At 37.4% G+C, this 23,630-nt stretch overlaps 1 protein-coding gene across 1 annotated transcript in view; it reads right to left on the reverse strand.

The window, feature by feature from the left end:
- Window positions 1-5,817: 5,817 nt before the first annotated feature.
- CEP126 (centrosomal protein 126) overlaps window positions 5,818-23,630 on the reverse strand; it is a 38,079-nt gene continuing 20,266 nt past the window's right edge. The window contains exons 6-11 of the mRNA XM_054832074.1: window positions 14,783-16,910; window positions 11,394-11,515; window positions 11,011-11,098; window positions 10,279-10,488; window positions 7,800-7,864; window positions 5,818-6,211 (exon numbers count right to left, since the gene is read on the reverse strand). Coding sequence (XP_054688049.1) covers window positions 6,104-6,211; window positions 7,800-7,864; window positions 10,279-10,488; window positions 11,011-11,098; window positions 11,394-11,515; window positions 14,783-16,910 — 2,721 coding nt within the window. The 3' untranslated portion in view covers window positions 5,818-6,103. The remainder of the gene's footprint in view (window positions 6,212-7,799; window positions 7,865-10,278; window positions 10,489-11,010; window positions 11,099-11,393; window positions 11,516-14,782; window positions 16,911-23,630) is intronic.

The following is a 23,630-nucleotide window of genomic DNA, read 5'->3' on the forward strand; positions in this document are numbered from 1 at the left end:
ATGTCTGTGCTCTGGAGGCTGCTTGTCAATGACACCCTCCTCTGGCTCTGCTCCACTGCTGTTTGCAACCTTCTATTAGCCAACGGGCTGAAGACGATGCTGTGTCTACACCACTGTTGTAACTTTTCCTGAGCAATGCTGGATGGGTTTATCAGGACACACCCCAGACCACCACAGAAGAGCTGTGGAGCTGCCATCTTCTGCTGAAATCTTGCCTTCATTTGACCCTGGAGCCTTACTGTGTGCTTGCAGGCCTCAGATTTGTTCAGTGAGCATCACAATCAAGTTTTCTTGGGCATTGCAGTAGTGTAAGCAAAATATTATGCCACAGGTAGAATTTCCTTATAAATCCATGATTTATGGATGGGCAAATTTACTCAGTGTTGCAGCTCAAGGAGCAAATTAGACTAAGAGGGAAGCCGAGTATGAAGCAGCAAATTTGTTTCCAAGAAGAACACCCTGTTTGCTTTCTGGGAAATGTGGAAGTTTAATCTTATCAATGAAAAATTAATTTTGTGCTCTGGCTCCCCTGTACAACTTCATGCAACCTGTTGTTCTTTAGCCTTTTGCTTAAAGCATTCTTTGTCACGTGGGAAGGGATATGTACTGCGGACATGTCGTTATTTTTTGGGATCATTTGCACGTCATTCTCTATAAAAGCACTGAGGTGTACTCGGACCTGAAACCATCCCTACAGGTGTTCAATCTAGTTGAAAATAAGGGACATAGGTGCACATTTAAAGAAGCTTTGTGGGTGTTTTGTATTTAGGCTTGTACTGGAAACTATAACTTTAACCTGGTTTTCATGTTTTCATTTCATACTAAAATTTTATTGTAGAAAGAATATGGACTAATTTCTTTAAAAACCAGCAAAAATGGTAGGCAGAGTGAAGAGTTTTTGAAAGAAATCTACGGTATGCAAATTTTAGTATGTTCATGTCTAAACCAAGCTTGTTGATTTTAACATGGTTACTTTTCTTTATACTTGAAAAATAAAAGTAAGCTTTTTTTTTCTTTTTTTAAATTTCTATGTGACGAATAGAAAAGCCTGGAAACATCAACCTGAAGACTAACCATCACCTAATGGGAACAAAAGACCTTGTTGGCTTTTCACAAGTGCTCAGAATCCAGCAGCTGCCTCTGGTCCACTCTGGTAGTGTACGCTCCTGGTGCCTGAGAGTCACAGTGCTTAGACACCTAAAGAAAAACTATACTTTAATATTGTCAAAAGAGCCAAAGTGAACTAGGAAACGACGTTATTATTGTTGAGTTGAAGCCTGTAACCCTGAATCAAATAACTCATTTGAAAATGTTTTCCTAGAAAAGTAAATGCAGGCACTTGTTGTTTTGGGTTTTTTTTTCAAAAAAAATCTCGCCATGTAATTGAGGACGCTGACTCATGGGCTTTGCCTTTGCCACCTAAACTGATTAACAGGAGAAGAAACCTGGTTAAGCTGCTGCTCTGGCTTGCTGACTAGCAGGGTTGTTTTCGAGCCATGGCTTCTGGTATTTGGATTATTTGCTTTCCCTTCTCTTAATCTCTGTGGGGAAACTTTCCCTTGCTATTTAAATATTAAATCCTGGCCATACTGGAATGTCACAGTGTACTGCATACAAACAGAGATGTAAGGGCTCAGTATTTTTAGTGCAAACCAATTTTGAGTTCCAACTCAGAAGGCCTTTGTTCATATGCTCTGAGAATACACGCATGTCTTTTGCTGGGAATTTTACATGTATTTGAGCACTGAAGAGCCAATAAGACTCCACGTCAGAATTCTTTAGGCACGTGGACTGCAGCTCTAGGTTCCCTTTTCTGGCAGCGGTGTCAGGACAGATGGCAACAGCAATAAGACACCAAGTTTCTGCAGTTTTGATGTTTAAATACAGTTTATCTTAACAGGCTCCAAACTGAAGCCAGCCCCTTTAAGCCTATCAGATTTTTCCTCCAAAGATTTTGCAATGCATAGCTAGAGGAGAAAGGTACCATTACTCCATTCTTCAAAACATTGTTTTGAAAAAAATTGATCTTTCTTTCCCTAAACCTCCTTAGTAAAATTTCAGCCGCTAACTGCTACATATAGAGCTCGCCTTACTCTTGGCTGACAGCAGGCACCAGCAGGTAGCTCTAATCCCCTGAGAGATTGTCCATTGTTATGATGGGCACACGTTTTCCTCTTCTCTCCTTTTTACAGGCAGGTTCCCTCCTAAGCAATGGCAGCACTTATTAAAGGTAAGGGCATGATGATCTTGGTATGATGGGGAATAAAAAAGTTTTGAAAATACTTTTGCCAAATAATAATTTAATTGCTCCTTTTGGGAAGGTGCATTCCATTTAGAGAAATACCAGTGTCGCTCTGGGTGCATGTCCCCGTCCTGAAATACAGCTCCCTAAGCTCCCATCCACTTTAACAAAGCCTGGCAGTAACTCTGGGTGGGGTTAAGTCACATCTCTGGTGGAAACACCGTCATGCTTAAGTCCCCAGACAAAACCCAGAATTCTTACTGTATACATATGAATGGAAAATCAGGCATCTAATAGGGAGTTATAAATCCAGAGATTTAGTAAATTGCTTTCATTGCTTCTTGCAGCTAATTACCAGCCTAGATTTGTTGACCGATTCTGTGCATTGTATTTACCTTCTACAGCTTGTTTCAATGTTTATCTACTTTGTACTGAAACAGCAGAGGAAGAGCAGAGAGAGGAAGTTATAAAGTTCCCACTCCTTAGAAATTAACTTCACAGGTTTAGATATTGTGCTAGTTAACTAACAAAAGGCCTTTAATCTAGAACCGACATAACAACGCAGACATGTTTAATCACCAAACCCGTGAAATCTGGTGACATGTTAATCACCATGCTACAGATGAATTTAACATCAAGGGATCAATGTACAACCTGCCAATCCAAGACTGCCAAACCCAATCTGTCCCTCCAACGTAACCACTGGCAAAGACAACCGCAAGTGCATCCAGCGCTGCAGAAAGACACTCAGATGTGTTCTTAAACTATATATGCCCTTATGCAGAAAATACTAATCTTTGGCTCCATCTGGGTATTTTAAACACAGGAATGGAGTCTTCATCTCCAGGCCTGTTGTCCCCACTTTGCTTCCTTTTATGTAGAGATTTTATAATAAGGATTACAAAGGTAAAGCCAATCAGGAAACCCAAAACCCAGCTTTTGCTGATAAGCTGGGTGCTTATGGCTTTGTGTTTCTAGAAGAGTTGTTTTAGCCTAAAGCTGGCATTGAAGTTGAGAGTTTTCCCTACGTGCTTCAGTGAAAGTGAATCTACATACCACTAGTTCTACTTTCATAGAATCATAGAATCATAGAATGGCTTGGGTTGGAAGGGACCTCAAAGATCATCTAGTTCCAACCCCCCCACCATGGGCAGGGACACCCTCCACTAGACCACATTGCCCAAAGCCCCATCCAACCTGGTCTTAAACACTTCCAGGGATGGGGCATCCACAACCTCTCTGGGCAACCTGTTCCAGTGCCTCACCAGTCTATAACAGTAAAGAATTTCTTTCTAACATCTAATCTAAATCGACCCTCCCTCAGCTTAAACCCATTACCCCTTGTCCTGTCACTACACTCCCTGATAAACAGTCCCTCACCAGCTTTCCTGTAGGCCCCTTCAGGTACTGGTAAGCCGCAATTAGATCTCCCCAGAGCCGCCTTTTCTCCAGGCTGAACAATCCCAACTCTCTCAGCCTGTCCTCATAAGGAGAGGTGCTCCAGCCCTCCAATCAGCTTCGTGACCTCCTCTGGACTCGCTCCAACAGCTCCATGTCTGTCCTGTACTGGGGCCCCCAGAGCTGGATGCAGTACTCCAGGTGGGGTCTCACAAGAGTGGAGTAGAGGGGCAGGATCACCTCCCTCGACCTGCTGGTCACGCTTCTTTTGATGCAGCCCAGGACACGGTTGGCTTTCTGGGCTGCAAGTGCACACTGCTGCCTCATGTTGAGCTTCTCATCGATCAATACCCCCAAGTCCTTCTCCTCAGGGCTGCTCTCAATCCATTCCTGGCCCAGCCTATAGTCATGCTTGGGATTGTGCCGACCCATGTGCAGGACCTTGCACTTGGCCTCGTTGAACTTCATGAGGTTCGCACGGGCCCACCTCTCTAGCCTGTCAAGGTCCTTCTGGATGGCATCCCTTCCCTTCAGCGTGTCGACCACACCACACAGCTTGGTGTTGTCGGCCAACTTGCTGAGGGTGCACTCAATCCCACTGTCCATGTTGCTGACAAAGGTGTTGAACAGTGCCGGTCCCAGTACCCAGTACCGACCCCTGAGGAACGCCAATTATCACCGTTCTCCACTTGGACATTGAGCCGTTGACCACAACTCTTTGAGTGTGACCATCCAGCCAATTCCTTATCCACCGAGTGGTCCATCTCCAATTTAGAGACACAGATGTCATGTGGAACAGTGTCAAATGCCTTGCACAAGTCCAGGTAGATGACGTCAGCTGCCCTTCCCTTATCCACCGACGCTGTAACCCCATCATAGAAGGCCACCAAATTTGTCAGGCACGATTTGCCCCTAGTAAAGCCATGTTGGCTATCACCAATCACCTCCTTATTTTCCATGTGCCTGAGCATAGTCTCCAGGAGGGTCTGCACCATAATCCTGCCAGGCACGGAGGTGAGACTGACCGGCCTGTAGTTCCCTGGGTCTTCCTTTTTACCCTTCTTAAAAATGGGGGTTCTGTTTCCCCTCTTCCAGTCGGCGGGAACTTCGCCAGACTGCCAGGACTTCTCAAATATGATGGAGAGTGGCCTGGCCACTTCATCCGCCAGTTCCCTCAAGACCCGCGGATGCATCTCATCAGGTCCCATGGACTTGTGCACCTTTATGTTCCTTAGATATTCTCGAACCTGATCTTCTCCTACAGTGGGCGGTTCTGCATTCTCCCAGTCCCTGCCTTCTGCGACCTGGGCAGTGTGGCTCAAGGATTTGCCAGTGAAGACTGAGGCAAAGAAGTCATTGAGTACCTTAGCCTTCTCCATATCCTGGGTAACCAGGTCACCCGTTTCATTCCGGAGGGGACCCACATTTTCCCTCGTCCTCCTCTTACCACTGACATACCTATAGAAGCTTTTCTTGTTGTCCTTGACATCCCTGGCCAGACTAATTTCTATCAGGGCTTTGGCTTTCCTAACCTGATCCCTGGCTGCTCGGACGGTTTCTCTGTATTCTTCCCAGGTTACCTGCCCTTGCTTCCACCTTCTATAGGCTTCCTTTTTTTGTTTGACTTTGCCCAGGAGCTCCTTGTTAATCCATGGGGGCCTCTTGGTGGTTTTGCTTGACTTCCTCTTTGTTGGGATGCATTGCTCCTGAGCTTGGAGGAGGTGACCCCTGAATATTAGCCAGCTGTCTTGGGCCCCTCTTCCTTCCAGGGCTTTGTCCAAAGCACCTTTCTTTCTTGTTTCTTGACAGTTTCAGCCTGGGGTTCTTCACGTGTGGAGCTAAGGAAGTGCACTCTTCAAGTGCAAATGTTGATAAAAGTTGTGGGGAAGATCTGAAGAACAGGAATCTCCACAAATTAGCAAGACCTGCAGGACCAGATGGTAGAAGTGTGATGTTGGGGGCACAGTCAGCTTTAGAGCCATCAGATGTAGCTACTGAATAAGGGCAACACATAGTCTGCAGTAATTTGCAATACAGACACCAATATAAAGATAAAAAGTGAAACTCCATGTATTATTTACTGATAATCAAATCACTTTTACAATATATATTTTACAATTGTAATAGAATCTATTTGCAAATCTTTAAAATCTCGAGAAATTAGGGAAGTAGTTTACATATAATCTAAGTAGCACAATATTTGTTTTCCTTTCACTTTAATTATGGGTACAGGAAATTTACACAAACAATACAAACACTAAAAATATGAGGTATTTTCATTCTTTTAATTTTACAGTAAAGCATGTAATAAAATAGACTTAATTATCCTAAAAATGCTTACCAGACAATTGATTATTTGAGTTACTGCTTTTGCCTTTATTTTGTTGCTAATTTTATAGTGTGAAATAGCATACATCTTACATATAAAGTACATAAAGCTGCAATATCCCGGAGCAGATAATGTCAGTATCTCCTGTACAATTGCAATGGATTGCTAGCCGAGGCATTCTGGTACCGCTGTGAGGCTACTGTAGTGTTCACCAAGGGAGAGGCTATACATTGCTGAATACTCTATAATAAAATGGAGAAAAATGAGATACACACGTATAGAAACAGAAATGTGATTATGTATAACATTCAAGAAACATCATTTGATGATATCATGTGATCTATTTTCCATTAGATAAACAACTGTGCACCTTCATCTGGATTTGGGGGTTGGTATTACAGGGTACAATGTCATTCACATGAATTACTGAGTGAATATCTGTACTTTATCTGGATGCTCTGAAACTTGTAGGGAAAGAAGGGTCTTAAATGTCCATCAGAGAACTTACAGTTCCAGAGTCTGGATAGCCTGAGTAATGTCTAGTCTTTATATTTTATTCATGAAACAAAAATCTTGTAGGTGAAGAATTAGTGGGAGAAGGCTTTGTCACAGACCAGCCAGCCAAGAAGTCTGACTGCTGAAAGCCAGGAAAATGCATTGGTGGGGGAACAGCTTTTTTTATTAATATTTATTTTTTGAGTAGGGTAGGCTACGAAGAAACTCCCAGAGAACATACAAACTCAAAAATGCTTTAGTAAAACACAGTTAGATACAATAAACATTATGCTACATTAGTTGCTGAAAAATACAAAATTTACAGTTGTTTAGCCATGAAGAATTACATTTGTAAGACAGGAGGCAGAACAGGGGAAGCTGAAGTTCCAAGCCACTCCTACTACGAGGATTCACAAGAAGAGAGGTAATGATGTGCTCTGTGCTCTTTTCACACTTCTACTTCAAAATAGGCAATCATTTTGCATTTAGGAGCCTGGATACTTTCCGGGTTTTTTTCAGTCTCAAACTCAGTAGATGGCAAAAGCCTTCTGAATAAAGAGTATTTTCTCTAACATTTTTGGTAACAGTTTATCCAGTAAAGTATATGAAGTATATGAAAGTGTATGAAGTATATGAAGTATACAGTCATCTGTCTATATTTTTTCCTCAGTACAAATATGTAGTAAAGGAGAAGACTGGTAATACAGAATTATAAATACTAACTCCTGCACTATAAACTGAACATTTGAAATGTAAATTTTGTACTTTGGATGCTCATCTGCCTATTTGGTTCTTTATATTCCACGTATCATGATTATTTTGTTTCAAACTGACAAGATCTAGAATATATGAAACAGAATACAAACACTTATTGAAGAAAGGCAATACCCATCACTTCTAGAACATGGCATATCTGCAGGTGAAAGTAAGAATTCATTGTATTACCAATTATTTTACACACTACCATGCATCATTCCCCCTATCCTCTCTATGTTATCATGAAATATCAATTAATTATGAACTGTATATAGTTCAAATAGACCCTGCTAAATTACTACTCCTTAAAAGTTCTTGGAACTTCCTGGACTTTGCAAGTGGCTTTAGATTCCAAAAGGAAAATGAAGCCAGAGGATGAGGCAGTCTGGTATAAGCTGTTAAAACCTGTTTACAGTACTATGAAGTTTGTATGTGGTTGTTGTTTTTTTTTTTTTACAAAAATAGAAATCTGAAAATCTGACAAGCCAGTTGAACAGATTGATGTCAATATTTTCAATTATATTTTTACTATAAAGTTTGTAGGAATTAAAGCTGAGCATATTTAAATTAAATACTTACTAAAGAGGTGATTATCTGCAAAACATTTGAAGCAGATGGGTTTCTGGTAATGGCTTCTTGAACATCTAAAAATAGCATAAAAGTATATCATTAATATTATGTAAACCAAATGCTACAATAGAAATATGATTCACAGTCAAATATTCAACACAAAACTTCCCGAAGATTGTGGAAATGTGGTTTAATAGCACTGTTCTTTTTTCCCTGTACCAACAGCTGCTGAAGTATATGCTGTATCTGCATTTTTAAAATTTGCAGCTAGGTATTATTATCTGAACAAAATTGTAGTGTCAATAAAGAAATCTAAAGCTAGAGAAAAGAATGCCAGCTACTCTAAGCTGGCAACAAAAATTCCAGACTTTGATTGGTTAGTGACCAACTGTTATTCATTAAAACGACCACTCTGAAGGTACACAGTTTTAGTCACTTAATTTGGTAACCTGTGAAAACAAAGTAAAAAAGGGGGTTCAAAAGGCTTCGGTTTAAAAAAGCAATGTACTTACATGACATATAAGTACTTACAACACTTCACTTACAGGTACATACTTACAGGTACTTACATGTCCTATAAGTCTACCTGTAAAATTTCCCAGCTTCTTATTACCAATTTTAATCCCCAAATAATTAGGCAAACTAATTAAATTTCTAAGATACATGTATATATACACATGTATTACATTAATTTTCAGTTACTTCATTTGCAATCGGTTAACTCCTATGACTTTCATTGTTTCTTTCATATTCCTTATCTACTTTTCTTATAGTTCTCATAGTTTTCACACTTTGCAAACTTCAGCTGTCTTGCTCTCAGTTCTTTTGCTGCATTTACGTTTGCCTCTATTTATTTGTCACCTCTCTGTTATTTATACAGTGATTTATTTTCTATTTTCTTGTATTTCTCTTTTCATATCTACTTTCTTAAGCCAAGCACATCATACTGAAACTCCTCTCTGATAAAAGAAATTCTTCAGTTCTTTTTGCCTGCAAGCAAGAACCATGAGGAACGATATAATGAAATTCTGAACCACTGTTTGATGGGAGCAGGAATTTTAAGTTACAGCTGCAGAAAGTTTCTAAGCAGTTGCAAAGATCTTTTATTCTGCTGGTGCAGTTTACAGGAAACTGAAGCCTTTTTCCTCAAGGTCAAGCAATCCACCACTTGATGTAGAAACATACGGATAGTGTGCAGAAGCTTAGTAAGCCCTGGTTTAGTTTGATTCCAGTCAATAAGGGGGTAAACTTGCGTAACCTGACCATGAAATGGTGTGGTCCAGAAGGAAAAGTAGTGGAACAGTAAAATAAAATTAACAGACTTCAAGAAAGCAGACTCTTATAAACTCAAATAATTGGCATGTAAAATTCCATATGCAAGAAGTCCAAGGAAAACATAAAATGCAGGAGAGTTGGCAGTTCCATAAACAGCAAAAATGGCAGGCAGAAGTTATTCCAATGACATGGAAAGCCAAGCAGTCCAGTGAAGAGACCACATGGGCTAAGTCACAAGGTCCTCACTGATTTCCAATACAGGATGGAGCACACAAAAAACAAAACTATGTCAAACTAATGAGAATTTTTATGAAAGACCTGTATGATCATGTAGGTCAAAGCAAATTCTAATCATTAGATAGAGCAGCAAGAGATCCAAGAAGTAAGTTTGTTCTATGAGTATGTTAGTTATAACAGGATGACAAATGAAAGTGTTAGCTAACTAATCACTGGAGAGAAAAAATTATCAAGAACAAGTACAGACTTTTTCCCTACATTCTGTGATTGGAAAACTCATGTTAAAAGCACGAGTATAAAGCAGGTAAAAAATCAGCCTGGCATAGAGAAAGACCAGGTTAGAGAACACTTAGGTAAAAGTTTGGCATTTTTTAAATAGTTGTGTAAGTGATATTCACTGAAATGTTCAGATTTGGCTGCAGCAATCTCAGAACTCAGTATTTGTGATCTTTAAGAATTCAAGGAGAAGAGGAACATTCTGAAAGACTACAAGAAAGAAAATGAAAAGCCATTCATTATATAGGGTTACATTTGCAAAAATGCAGGATATGTAATATAAAGGGCAATTGTTCATAAAAATAATTGCAAAAATTTATGATGGATAAGCATTGGAACAGATTCCCAAGTGAGGCCGATACATTGATACATCTTTAAAAAATAATTTTGACAAGCATCTGTTAGACACAGCAGCTACAGTTGGGCTGAGCCAGTTTTTGAAGGTGTCCTCCAGTCACATTTTGAATGATTTTTTTGACCAAGGCAAAGTCATCATTATTTTAAATTAATTTCATTGACTTTAAGAATGTTTTCATGATTTTCATCTACTGTTTGCTACATTTAGTAAAGAATAAGAGGAAAACAGAAGAAAAATATTTATATCACAGGATTCACATTTTTAATCCAAATTAAGCCATGACAACAAAATAGAAAGTTATTTAATCACTTGATGTAGGATCCTATTTATTATCAAACTTACTTTGTAGCCTTTGATTGAGATGATCAAGAGACTGGAAAATCTTCTGTTCTTCTACTGAAAGTGCACTCCTGCCTGGACACGGAGCCCTGTTAAGCAGTACGGGCTGGCTGGCTGGTTGCACACTTTCCATAGCTGCCAGGATTTCATCCTCTCCAGCGGCCGTACTTGCTAGTTTTTCTGCCATAAGAAACCGAGCAGTGCTTTCTGAAACTGAAGAGATTACAGGGGTAGCGTGAGAAAAGCTCATGACATTTAAATATACTGCTTGCTTTCATGACTATAAGTCTGTGAAACACACAAAATTCACATTAAAAGATCAAAAAGGTAGCAAAGTCAAGAAGCAGGATACTTTATAAAATAATTAAGATCACTAATGCATCTTACAATTGGCACCAGAGCAAGTTCTACTGGCTTTGGAAATACATGATACCAAGCAGTACCTGTCTGTACCATCAAGTTATGGATGATACATGCAGCTATCATACAGTTCAATACAAACACGAATGGAATGAAACTTGAGTATACATTGTAATGTATTTATAACATCATCAATATCATGACACATGATGCTATATCTTACACTTCCGTGAAAAAAATTAGATCTAGACAACAGATGACCCTTTCTTACTCAGAATCACTGATGCCAAAAGACACAAGTGATGTTACACAGTGTATGCATTAGGTCACTACTTTGTGTATAACAAAGAATTGAAGTGAGATGTGTTACTATACCTTCAGCAGACTTGTAGGTGTCATTCATATTTTGTACTGGATCAAATGCAGATTGAACAGGACTCCGCTGGACAGTACATAACAAATTCTATCAAAAATATAAGAATATTTTAAGTGTAATTTAAGGTAACTATACTACTTTCTGAACATTTTTTATTTATTATTTCGTATTACTAAATGTTTTCAAGTGCAAAAATATTAGTGTATACTAATACGGCGATCTAGTCTAGTTGGTTTTATTCTTGTCATTGGCAGTGACAGCAAGCTGACTAAGCACATTGATTCAAAATTGTGTGACACAGAAGAAATCTCAGATATTCTTGAAACTCTTTCCATTTTGAAGATAAACAAACTTTTTATTTTTTATAGTATTTAATATTTACCTGTGCGTGATGAGTAGCTTTCCATCTTTTAGAGGCTAGACTTTGTTTTGTGTGTTCTGAAAAAGCTCTGTGTTTATTTTGATGGTTGTCAAAAACCCGCTTTTGTCTTGTAACAGGAACACCTTAAATGACATGCATACAAAAATAAACCAAAAATGTGTAAAAACATGATAAACATAGTAGTAGCAAAACTAATAATGGTGTGTAAATGTCTCTGTCCAAACTTAGATGCTCACCTTGTGTATGTTTACATCTCATGTTGCTAAATGTCTTTTCTTATCGTGAAAAGAAAGAAACGGGCACTTCTAAGGCATATTTAATTTCATGGTAGCATAGGGCTATAAGATAGAGATGTGGGTCGTATGTGGACATTTATAATGTGGAGAATTCATCAGATGCTCCTGTCCCTTCATCATCGTCATGGTCCTTTGTTGGACTCTCTCCAGTCTGTCCATGTCTCTCTTGTACTGAGGAGCCCAGAACTGAACACAGTCCTCCAGATGTGATTCAAATGCAAAGTCGTGGTTTAAAACCTTAGTTCTACAGGTTGGGATTTTGTAGTTAATCTTACTAATTTATACATCTGTATACTAATTTTAATGACAGTACCACTGTATAGTATTTTCCCTCAGCTAGAGAGGCCTAACCTAGACACTGTACCTCAAATTTATCTCAGTTTTGTCTGGTGTAATAATACATTTTGAAAATCAAAGCATCAAATTTCAAAATTAAAATTATGTTCTTAATGAAGAGAGAAGCAAATCAGCATTTTCATGTGCAAGTCAGGAATATACATATCCAAGGAGATATTCTCATTTGTAAATGCAGTTACTTGATTTATACTTGGGAAGATAAATTACCTATTTATTTACATAATAAATATTTACATGTGCAGTTTAATCTACAGTTCATTATTAGACCAAGATATCTCTTAGTGATTTTAACAGAATTTTATTTCTTTATTTGTTATTACCGGGATATTTAACAAAGCAGAATTCTTATCATTTGCAGAAAAAGAAAACCATTGATCCTAGAAGCAGATTTGAAACTAGTCATCTGCCTGCTGCCATCAATAGTAACACAGGGCACATTAGCTTTAAAAGGTTGCCATTTAATTATATGTGAATTATTGCAACGACGTGACACATGGTGCTGAACAGCATTTGAAAAGACAAGGAAATGTGATCATGTTATATTGAATATGGGGGAAAATTTAAAAAGACCTAAGAAGAACTCCCTTGTTATATTAGTAATCACATAAATGTTTTTCTGAAAATTAAAATCCAAAGTTGCTCTTAATTTAACACTTAATTTAACTAGCTTGCAAGACATGCTAGATCTATGCCAAGGAAAACACTCCTTTGAGAAATGTAAGAAAAAAATATAATAAGCAATAGTATCTTTAAGGACAGGAGGCACTGAGCAGTCTACCCTTTTTAATTACAACCATGTGAATTAGTGCCGTATTTGCCACAGGCTAAATGTTAAACATATTTTTATAGCATTTTACTGACTGAACACCAAAGGACTTAAAATAATTCTAATATCCAGCTACAGTATAGCTGTACAGCCAGAAGACACACCACTTGAAGCCTGGAAGCCCAATTAAAGGAAGATCCTCATGCACATCAATTTTATTTGTTCATCTTGTTCTCACTTATTCGTTCTGTACATTTGGCCAAGTATTGCAACAGGTCACATTTTCTAGTGTCCTCACAGACCTCCCTGAACTCTGTAATAGTACCGCAGCAGATATTTTACTCAAGAGCAAGGCAGTACTCACTCTCTCATAGCAAGCACTGCAGGACACAGACTATGGCGATCTATGTGCATTCGCAGGCAATAGAACAAATAATAGCAAGTCATTAAGAGTTATCTAGAGTATTTAAAATACAGACGACTTTCGAAACACAAAATCTAAGCAGATACTGAGGGAGAGCCACCCACTCAAATTTTAAAAGGAGGTTGCTCAGCTCTTCCTCTAGAAGAGCTGGAGCTATGTGACACTGGGGATGTAGCATTTAAAATTGCAGTGAAGGCAGATTAGTAGTGCGCACAACTTTGACCCAGTAAATTTCCTGATTCATTGATCTGATGTGCAAATAAGGACATCAAGAGGCAAGTATCTCTGCTGGAGGCAAGGCATGGTAATGCAAGACTTCATTCATTTCCAATGTAAAATCAAATAGGTTAACTTAAGTCACACATATCTTAAGCTCATCTGTTTGACTTTGAACTGGAATGGACAAGCAGATAACATTTCTCATTTCCCACCCCTGCTTTAGGCCAAGAATATTCACCTACCTCTGCTCTTACACAACAGAGCTGTTCTGAATCACTCCACAATTAAAGCTGTGTATCACTGTACAGAAAACTAGAAATTTAGGGGGTTTTAAGTTATGGGAATTACTTGTTTTGCTAGAAACCATCTTTGAGCTGCACGGCCAATCCTCAGGGTGATCCCAGAGTGTGAAGCAGTTTGGAGTGCTGCTCATACCTGAAGCAGGTCTGCAGCGTCAGGAGCTCTGCCTCCAGCTGCAGCCCTCAATAGGAAGCAAACCAGCACAGGACATACAAATTACAAGCACAAGGATGCCATCAGTGCCCCAGGCACAGAATATAGGTAGGCTGCAGAGGAGAAACAAGGCAAATCGGAAAGCATGAAACCTATTTCGAAATGTAAAACCCAGGAGATTAAAGTTTATTCTCCCAAACTTTCTTATGCCTCTTTCCTCCATCTTACCAAACAATCTCTGCATAATATTGTTCCCAAGGTTAATTTTTTAATAAAATTCAGGATTGGTCCTAAAATTTCTTAAAATTCTTTGTAAGTCAGATGTATTTTGCAGCACAGCAAAAATTGTCCTGTAGAAGCTCTTTATTTTTAAATTTAATTATTTATTTATTTTGAGCATTAATTGCATTAGTGGGACTAAAACTTAATAATTTTCAACATTTACAGTGTAGGCATTTTAAAAACATGGCAGATCTACATTTCTTTCACGCTCAGGTGGCAGTGACTGTCAGACAACAAGCTATGATGCCCAGTTACCTTGTAAAACTTGCTCATATAAACTTAGTCACTTCCTCCTATCTCATTATTTTGACCACCTGCCACATCTGCTCATTGATCAGGAATATAATCTCAGGGAAAATACTTTTTAGTATTGTAGAGAGCTATTAAAAATGGGGATTGACGATTGAGAGGCCTCTGGGCACCACTAGAATTGAAATGACAATGACAAATGGTGAAAACTTGTTAAAACTGGCTGTATTGTGTGAATGGATGAAAGGCTGAATGTTTTAACTGAAACCAAATTTGTGATGTAATTGAAAAAGACTTTCTTCTGAACATCCCCCCACCCCAACCCCAGAAACATGACTCTTACCAGCAGCAGAGTCTTTTGGAGCTGGGGCAGTATGTGCTCCTTGCCAGGAGGTACTTGTTTTTCCAGTTGCTGGGATATGACAGAGATGCAAGCCATTTTCTGCGTTAACAGGTCTTCGTTCAGTGCAGGTTACTGAACGATCTTGACAGGCGCTTGTCTGACCACTATTTACAGAACAAGTATTTTTTGCCCAAGGTTCGTATTTGCTGCAGCCAGGTGTAGGTATTGCAGTGGCCAAGTCCGAATGACAAGTAATACTCTCCCTGTTTTCTGTGCCGTTTCTATTTAAAACCCAATCTGCTAACAAAACATGCCTTTCATTTAAATCATTCCTGCTTGTAGTGGTAGCTTGAAGACTTGAAGGCGGCAGTGGCTGACACCCAGGGCTGGCTGCATTTCTGCCACTTCTTTTTCCCGGCAGAGGTGCGGATGGTGGGTGAGGTGCTAGCAATTTCCATGGAGCTTTTAGAGTTTTGTTGGCTTCAGTGGCCGACTGCGGTTGGATTATAGTGCCTGTTCTCTTCTTGGGCATAAAACTTGGCTGAGCTTTTGCAGATCTTGGTCTTCTAGTTATTTTTGCCTTATTTTTGACTTGACTGACTTCATTAATTTTAGAATTATTGCTACATACTGGGGGTTTACTTTCGTCATCTTTTGATACCATCCAAGCTTTTTTAGCAGAAAAGGATCCAGTAGACATAAATATATTCAGAGACATGCATTCTTTATTTGATTCTTCAGTATTAACATTTGGTTTTGATATATGATAGTTTTTCTGATGATTTTTTATGAACATGGGGTTTGAAGGTTGAGGAACAATACTTAAATTAGTCTTAGGAGCATTAGTTGTAGTTTGAATATATTGCAGCTGTGCAGAAGATAGTTCACTGGTGTTTTTTTCATAGCATTTTTCATTATTTTCTATTATTATCTGGTTAATTTGATCACACCATCTAAGCTTTCTATTGTATTTTTCATTTTCTGCACTTTTCTTTTTTAGCTTTGCCACTTCTAAACTGTCTCTGATAGAAGACACGGGTCGAGTTCCAAAACTGATCCCGTGGTTCATAACCACAGCTTTGAAATGACTGGGTTCATATTTAGATTCCTTCTTTAAGATACTTGTGAATAATCTTGCTCTTTTTCTTTCAAGAATATTGTTTTTCAGGGTTTTGTGCTGTGCAGGAGTGCCAGAATTTAACTCCGTATCAGACACCAGTGACATAGTTTCTACCATATTTCCTTTTTCTTCCTCTTTGTTATTCTGTTGCTTAACATCGCCCAGAACTAAGGCATTTGGTATGTCATGAAATAAAGATGATCCTGGATTAATGTCATCAATACGTTTAATATTTTCTTCTTTTGTTTCAGTCATTTTTCCTGAGGTATTTTTTACAAACTCCTTATTGATGTTTTTGTCCTTTGGTAATGTATTAGCTGTGCTGGGAATGCCAGTGGAACATCCCTGATTAGGAAATAAGATTATAGATGTTGCAATAGGTTGACTGGAGGTTTGAACAGATATAGTTCTTTTCTGTGCGGTCATTTTAAAACTCTGGTCTTGCATCAGATCCTGAACTCTTTCTCCTGGAATAGAGTCAGGGCTGGCCGAGGCTTTGCTAGGATCGAAAACAGGATGACCAGTGGCTAATGTGCTAGCCGTTCCAGAAGATCGCTTGCTTCTTTCTTCTTTTATATTTTGCAGAAAACTAAATGCATTACTTAGAGAGCTTTCTGGTTTACCAGAAGTAGAAAACTCTGCAGGTTTTTTTCCAGATCTGTGAGAAGCAGATGATTCCTCTTCTGAGTTGTTTACATGTTCAGCAGGAGTTAGAACATTATGTTTAGCTAAAAGATCATGAATAGGTAAGTTGTGGTTGTTTTGCAAATCTACGTTTCTCAGACAATTATTTAGATGCATATTTTTAGAAGTACTTTGAGCTGCATAAAGCAAACCATTATTCCTCGTCTGTGATTTTTCTGGATCATACAGGGCACAGTCACACTGCGCAGTCAAAGATGATTCACTGGGTGTTGTGTAATTTCCATTTTGTTCTCCAGCCTCAAGACTGTCAAGGCTTGACAAGCTTTCTGAATCATCTGATTTCTTGACTTCTTGATGAAAATTCTGAAATACAGGCATAAAACTAGGCTGTTACATTTATCAGAAATGTTTTTTTGCTGTTACTAATTTTTCATTAATGAGAGCTTAGGCTAAAATACAATCAATATTGAGCCTGGTGTTTTTACAACTTGGGGTCATAGCACCATGATTGTTTCCCTCAAGTCAAAATTTACCTGTGTTCAACTGCAAAAGAAAAAGATGTGGTTTGGGCATGAAATTCAGAGGAAAGAGCTGCAACAAATTTAATCCTAAGTTTTATATCAATTCTACAGTATCAAAAAAGGAACAAGATTTGCCTAAACATCACTACTATTTCTGGTTTGCACTATGGCACAGGATGGTTGTTGTACTGTAACATGTAAGGGAACTTACAAAATGAAAGAGACTCCATAAAAATGCAGATTTGATAGTGGATCTTCCCCAAACTGGAATTTTTCCATACTACTAGACTGAATATGTTTATTTTCATACAAAGTGCTGCAAGTGATGAGGATTTAAAACTTGTCATAGCAAATACAGAAAACATGTCTCAGCTGTCATAATCACGGTAATTAACACCTCCCCCCAGTGAAACCCCCTCTTCTCATCTTTCAGAAAGAAGAAAATATAATCTGATCTTTGAGGACAGATCAGATCTAAGGGCATACAGAGGCCTCATCTACTCCCCCAACTTCTTCCTCAAACACTAGTTTAGCGATGAATAAGAGCAACAGGCACCGTACGAATCGTCAGTGAGATGACTTTATGTATGTTACTATGTAGGCATTTTCTTAGTGAAATGACAAACACTGAGATGCCTGATATAGTTTTAAATACATACTTTTTTTTTAAGTTCAAGATTTGCAAATACACATAAAAAGCAAGGAAAACATGCACATCAACTATTTTCACATTCCCATACACTCCCCCTCTCTCTGCCACTTCCACACAACTGAGCAGCTAAGTGATTTTATACCATATGTTGGAAAAAATCATGCTGAAAAACTAAGAGAAGATGCATTAAGTATGCAATGAGGATTTTTTTTTTTTATCAGTGACTTTAAATGGAAAATGTTTCAAGTAGCAAAATCTGTTAACCTAGGTAAGTGATTATATATTCCCTGGCAATTACAAGAGAATTAACATTTTGAAAACTTACTAAAGAATGCATACAACTAATTATTGAATAAGAACATATTTTTGTAGTAAAACTTTGTTTATTCTAACAAAATTGTGATATCATAATATTGCATAGTTTATAGCTGTGCAAATATTTTAAATTGCAGAATAAAAAAGCTTAGTGAGTCCTGAAAGACTTTTTATGATTGAATTAAATCTTATCCTGCACTAAATGTTCAGAGGTTGGTGCAGTCTTCCATTATAGTTACGATCTGAGATAAAGAAACTAAATAGAAGAACAAAGAACCAAGTGTAGGGAAAGATCCCTTTAGGGAACATTTTCAAACTAAAGCTATACAAACCAGTGTCTTTCTAATAGAAAAGAATAAATAATGCTTTGTTAGTTATTTATTAACCTTTACGTTTGGCTAAATTATATTGTTAACCTCTGCTTGAACTTCACCAAACAAGGAAAAGGCATATGCTCAGAGTTTTCTATACCAGGCCAAATTTAAGAACTAACTTAGAAATTTTCAGATGGGAATAAAACAGTAAAAAGAAATTATAGGTGTCAGGCTTACTTGTCTAATTTGGAAACTGCACCTGTATAGCTAAACATGTGTTTCTAAAATGACTAAGTTAAACAGAGGAAAAATTTTGTAAGGATGGATTTTAAAAAACCTGTTCTGATAGCAGGTTAGCTTAAACTGGTAAATCTGGAGAGTGCAAGAAAAGTTGCAACTTTTAAAAATTACATGCTCCAGAGCTTGAAAATAGACTTGATTCTGCATTATATATAATTTTACTCTCCTTGTAAAAAAAATGAAATCTCATGGCAACACAAAATCTTGGTGGAGGTAATCTCCAGAAATAAGTTAGGAACTAAAGAATAAAGGATTCATCATTTAAACACATACTCTTACTTAGTTCATGCAAATTTAGTTCATTTACACTTATTTTGTTGCATCTTACGATTTCATCATTTCACAAATTAAAGATGCTTATCATTCTCATTAACATTTTTACATATTTTATTTCCCTTTCTAGCCTACTCTGTAATGAAAATGAATGTCACGTTTTCTTGTAAAAATGCATAGCCAGAACTACTTCTACAGACCTAAAAAAGCATTCAACAATTATTCTTTTTTCCTGCTCAATAGCTACAGGGAAATAAACCTGGAAATCCCAATGATTTAATTTGATTTAATCTGTGAGACAATTATAAGATGGTAAGGAAATATGTTAATACAGTGTACTGTGTTTTTATTTTCTGGATTTGCATGTTGTTTCTGTTATATAAGCACAATTTATTGTTTGCCTGTTACCTACATTATCTTATGTCCTAATGCATGAAATCTACACCCAGCCTGTCCACATACTTGGTATTCCAGGAAAGGGAATACTTCCAAGAAGTTAGAGAGGTCACTTGTATGTCTTAAGACTTAGAACAGCTGTGTCAAGCAATTTCATTTCAGTAAAGCACTAAAACAAAGCAAAAACACGAGCCTAAGAAATCTTTTTTGAGGCCAATGAAAGAACAACATTGCAACAAGTAAAATTTTAAGAGGACCTGACAAGTGAATTTTCTGCCAAAGGACTCTATTACACTAAAGAGCTGCTATATGAATATTTGACATTTTCTGCAAAAGAAGTGCTGACTCTTCAGAATTCCAAGAAGTGAACGGGAATACTTTTGAAGATAAATGCTGGAAAAATGCTACCTACTCTGAAAACCCAGGCCCCTTATCTCTCACATTACTTGCTATTTTTGATAATTTCAACCAGTTTATTTACAGGAGTTCTTCGTGTGTGTATGTGTGTATATATAATGTTATACTTCACATCCCTTGTGAAGTACAAGACGTCAATGTTCATACAGATACAAAGCTACCTCTCAAAGTCAGTGAGGTACCTAAACAGCTTTACTGGTTTTGAGTTTACCAACTATGGAATGGGAAAGTCCATTAGAAAATTGATAATCTCTTTTATTTAAAATTTAAGAGACGGGATCATGTTAAAAAAAAAGTATGGGACTGCATAATTGAAAACTGTCATAAGGCAAATAGACATGGAGGAAAACAGGGCATGCGTAGGCAATATTAATTCTAGAAGTTCTTAACTGCTTAACTAATAATCATATAAATGTTATACATAAAATACAGTGACATCACTTAATGAGCAAGTTCATAGTTATTTACAGTCTATGTTATATTCAATGCCATTTTGGTTATCCCCAAAAAAGGATAATGCAGGTCAGCTAAAATTTATCCATTTACACTTCTTTGGCATTTGCAGGTTGTAGGAGAAATGATGTTTTAAAAAATATTTCATAGATGAAGTTATTTCTAGAAAATACTTTAGAAATAGAAATGAAAGGGAAACAATTCTTCCATTTTAAAGCAAAGAAATAATTCTCTCTGTCACTGATGGTTAAGGTCTTAATGATGAGACTCAAAGCCCTGAAATTGTCCTTTTCAGAAAAGCTTTCCAACAAAGTCTGATTTATGGGGAAAGAAGAGAAAAAAAACCTGATGATAGAAAGTATTTCTTCATCTTCTAGAAAACTCAGAATCTATTCTTATTCACAAATAAGGCAAAGCATTATGGTTGACAGATTTGAATGAATGGGAGCTGCAGCATCAAGAAAAAATTATTAACACTATTTGACCAGTACGCACCTCCTAAAAGACCCACAACCATACAGTATGTGAATATAATTTGTAAAATAATCCCTAATTCAGCTGAGGGACTATCCTACCAGATCTCTCTGACTTGCTAAAAAATTAGTGTACATTTTTTCAGTCTATAGAAAGCATTACTTTTTCTTTTAGCAATGTAAATACATTGTGAAGATGGAACAGTTTTTACCATGTTTCCATTCTATCTTGTGCACTGCACAGCAGCAACCAAGGCAGAAGGTGGTTTTATATTTCGAAATCCTAAAGGTCAGATACAGAAATACGTTTAGAATCATAGACTATCCTGAGTCAGAAGGGACCCACAAGGATCATTGAGCCCAAAGCCTGACTCCACACAGGGCAACCTAAAAATTAAACCACGTATCTAAGAGTGTTTCCTAATAATATGTATTCATACGTCTCTAGAAATCAGTTTATCTAATGAAAGCATTTCATGTAATTGCCAACATTCACTGCATGTTTCATTAATATCATCACTTGTCTTGAAAAAAATATTGAGTGACTATTACGTTACCTGTTTTACAAATTCCATTTTTTTGATCAGATATTTTTCAAGACGTACATTCCCCTTAAGAAGTTTACAGACATGATTTATAAGAACATGTACAAGATTTCAGCATCTACCTTTCTACCTTCCCCTAAACAGCCTACTGAATTTAAAGGCTGATAGTATTTTTTTTTCCTTTCCACTGTTTGAACCAGTGTAATTTAAGTTGTTAGTCACAAGATCTTTCGCTCTCCTGGGTCCCAGTTCTTCCCTGCTTAATCCTGTCCTCAGAATTCTGGGTGTCTGGTTTAATGCTTTATTTCCCACTTGGTGAGCCATACTTCCCTATGGACATATGCCAGTATCAGGCATAAATGCGCAGCAAAGCTTAAGCTACTAAATCCCACAGAAGTGCTGCTGGGGATTTATAATAATTAATACAGTACAAAATTGAAAAAAACGACTAAGTTTCTGTGTATCCAGGCCACCAACAGCCTGCTAGGACAGCAGCAGAATACTAGAAGAAAAAAGTAGATAAATTCTATTTTGCTTTCCACTTCACAAAAAGAGGTTTGTCTCTTTAAAAAACAAAACACAATTCTGCCATCTTCAAAGGGGTAGAATTACTCTGGACAGTGATATTTTCATCTTGATGAGAAGCAATAGATTTCCCAACATCCCCTTGAGACATTAGTATATACTATCTCTGACAACACCAAGTTATCCTAATATAATATAACATCCTGGCAGACCAGTATGCACAAACTTTTTAATCTTCCACTCCGTTCCTGCAAGCAAACATTTTATTATTATCATAACTGCAGTAACCAAAGATCAGATACTACTATTTTTTCCTCTGTTCCTCTTCTTTAGCCACATTTATGAACAGTAAAACAATAACTTCAAAAATAACTATGAAGTATGGCAGAAATAATTTAGTGCATAGCTATATATATATTTCATATATATGTGGATATAGGTATATGAATGTAAAACCAAAAATGGAGTAATGTTGATATGTAGGGCAATTCTTATGAAAAAGTATATGCTTGTAAAGGAGGAGCAGGTATATATTAGATAACAGTTCTCAATTTCCCTGTTTTTCTGGTTTGTGAGCTCTGCTGTATGTATAATAATCCTAACTTCTCCACGAGTAAAGTCTTATTAATGTATTTATCTACCTGTGAAACAAACTCTTTTGTACTGAAAATGCTGTTTCAGCTTCATTCCTACATTATCACCTGTTAAAGCAGGGCTTTGAATTGAGGCAAGACACTCTTCAAATGACTGAACATCCATAGTGTCAGATATGAAGATTGTAAGGTCATTTTATACAGCACAGGCATGGAATAAACCACTATTTTACATAAAAAAAATATTGTTGAGAAATACACAATCAAAACAAGTTCGAGCATTTGGGCAAACTAATTTAGTCTGGAGAGATATTTCAATTTGCCTTTATAGCAAATGCGAATTTTGGATTATTGAAATAACATGGAAGACAGTGTTGCAATATTGGTTGAAAGCCAATAAAAACTAACCCCCCCCAATTTTCCCAAAAGGAAAATGAGTACGGAAATCACTTGAGTTTCTCATATAATTTAAATGATCAACATAAAAGATGTTAACATTCACAGTTATAAGCAAAAAAAACAGCCAGCTTTTCTAGATTTAAGGTGACCATAGAAACCTATTTCAAGTCTTTGAATGGTCTCTTCAAATTCAAGTCTGACCTCAGTTCCAATGCTGGTTTATCCTAACCCTCCCCTTAAGAGTCTGTCTTCCCACTAACAAGCCCTGAGCATTCTGCAAGTTCTTGACACTTGGAGAGACTCTGTACACAGACACTCCTTTTTTCCATGCTGGTCTGGTGAATGCCTTGGAAGAGTTAGACTGATACAATACGCCTTGCAGAAGGAACCCTTGTTTAACTCATTCCAGTCATACTACAAATGCACTTGGAAACAAATTCAGTTTCTCCATCAATTACCTGAAACATCTCCATTTCAAAGACACAGTCCAACCTCAAAAGCGTAGTAACACAAACAGCTAACCGTCATACAGGTCAACTCATGCAAGTAAGGCAACGTCCATACCCTGTGTTTGCAGCATCTACTGCTTTCATTCAGTGGAACATAAATATTCTTCATTATTTCTCAGACACTTATTTAATTCTATATGTAACATATATAAACACACACAAAGTATAATAGGATACAAAATTTTATTGTATTAGAGATAAGAATAACCCTCTGACCTCATGGTTTGTGTTGCAATTTCTGAGAAATAATACCAGTGTTCCAGTCCCTATTTCAATAAATATTAAAGTATTTTATGCCAAGGGGAACAATATCCATAGAAAGATTGATACTGAGTACTTCAATGGCTGCAAAATATGCTTGGAAAAAAAAGGAGAGCCAAGACAAAATTCCTGCTTCA

This window comes from Grus americana, chromosome 1, assembly GCF_028858705.1.
Source record: "Grus americana isolate bGruAme1 chromosome 1, bGruAme1.mat, whole genome shotgun sequence".
Classification (NCBI taxonomy): domain Eukaryota; kingdom Metazoa; phylum Chordata; class Aves; order Gruiformes; family Gruidae; genus Grus; species Grus americana.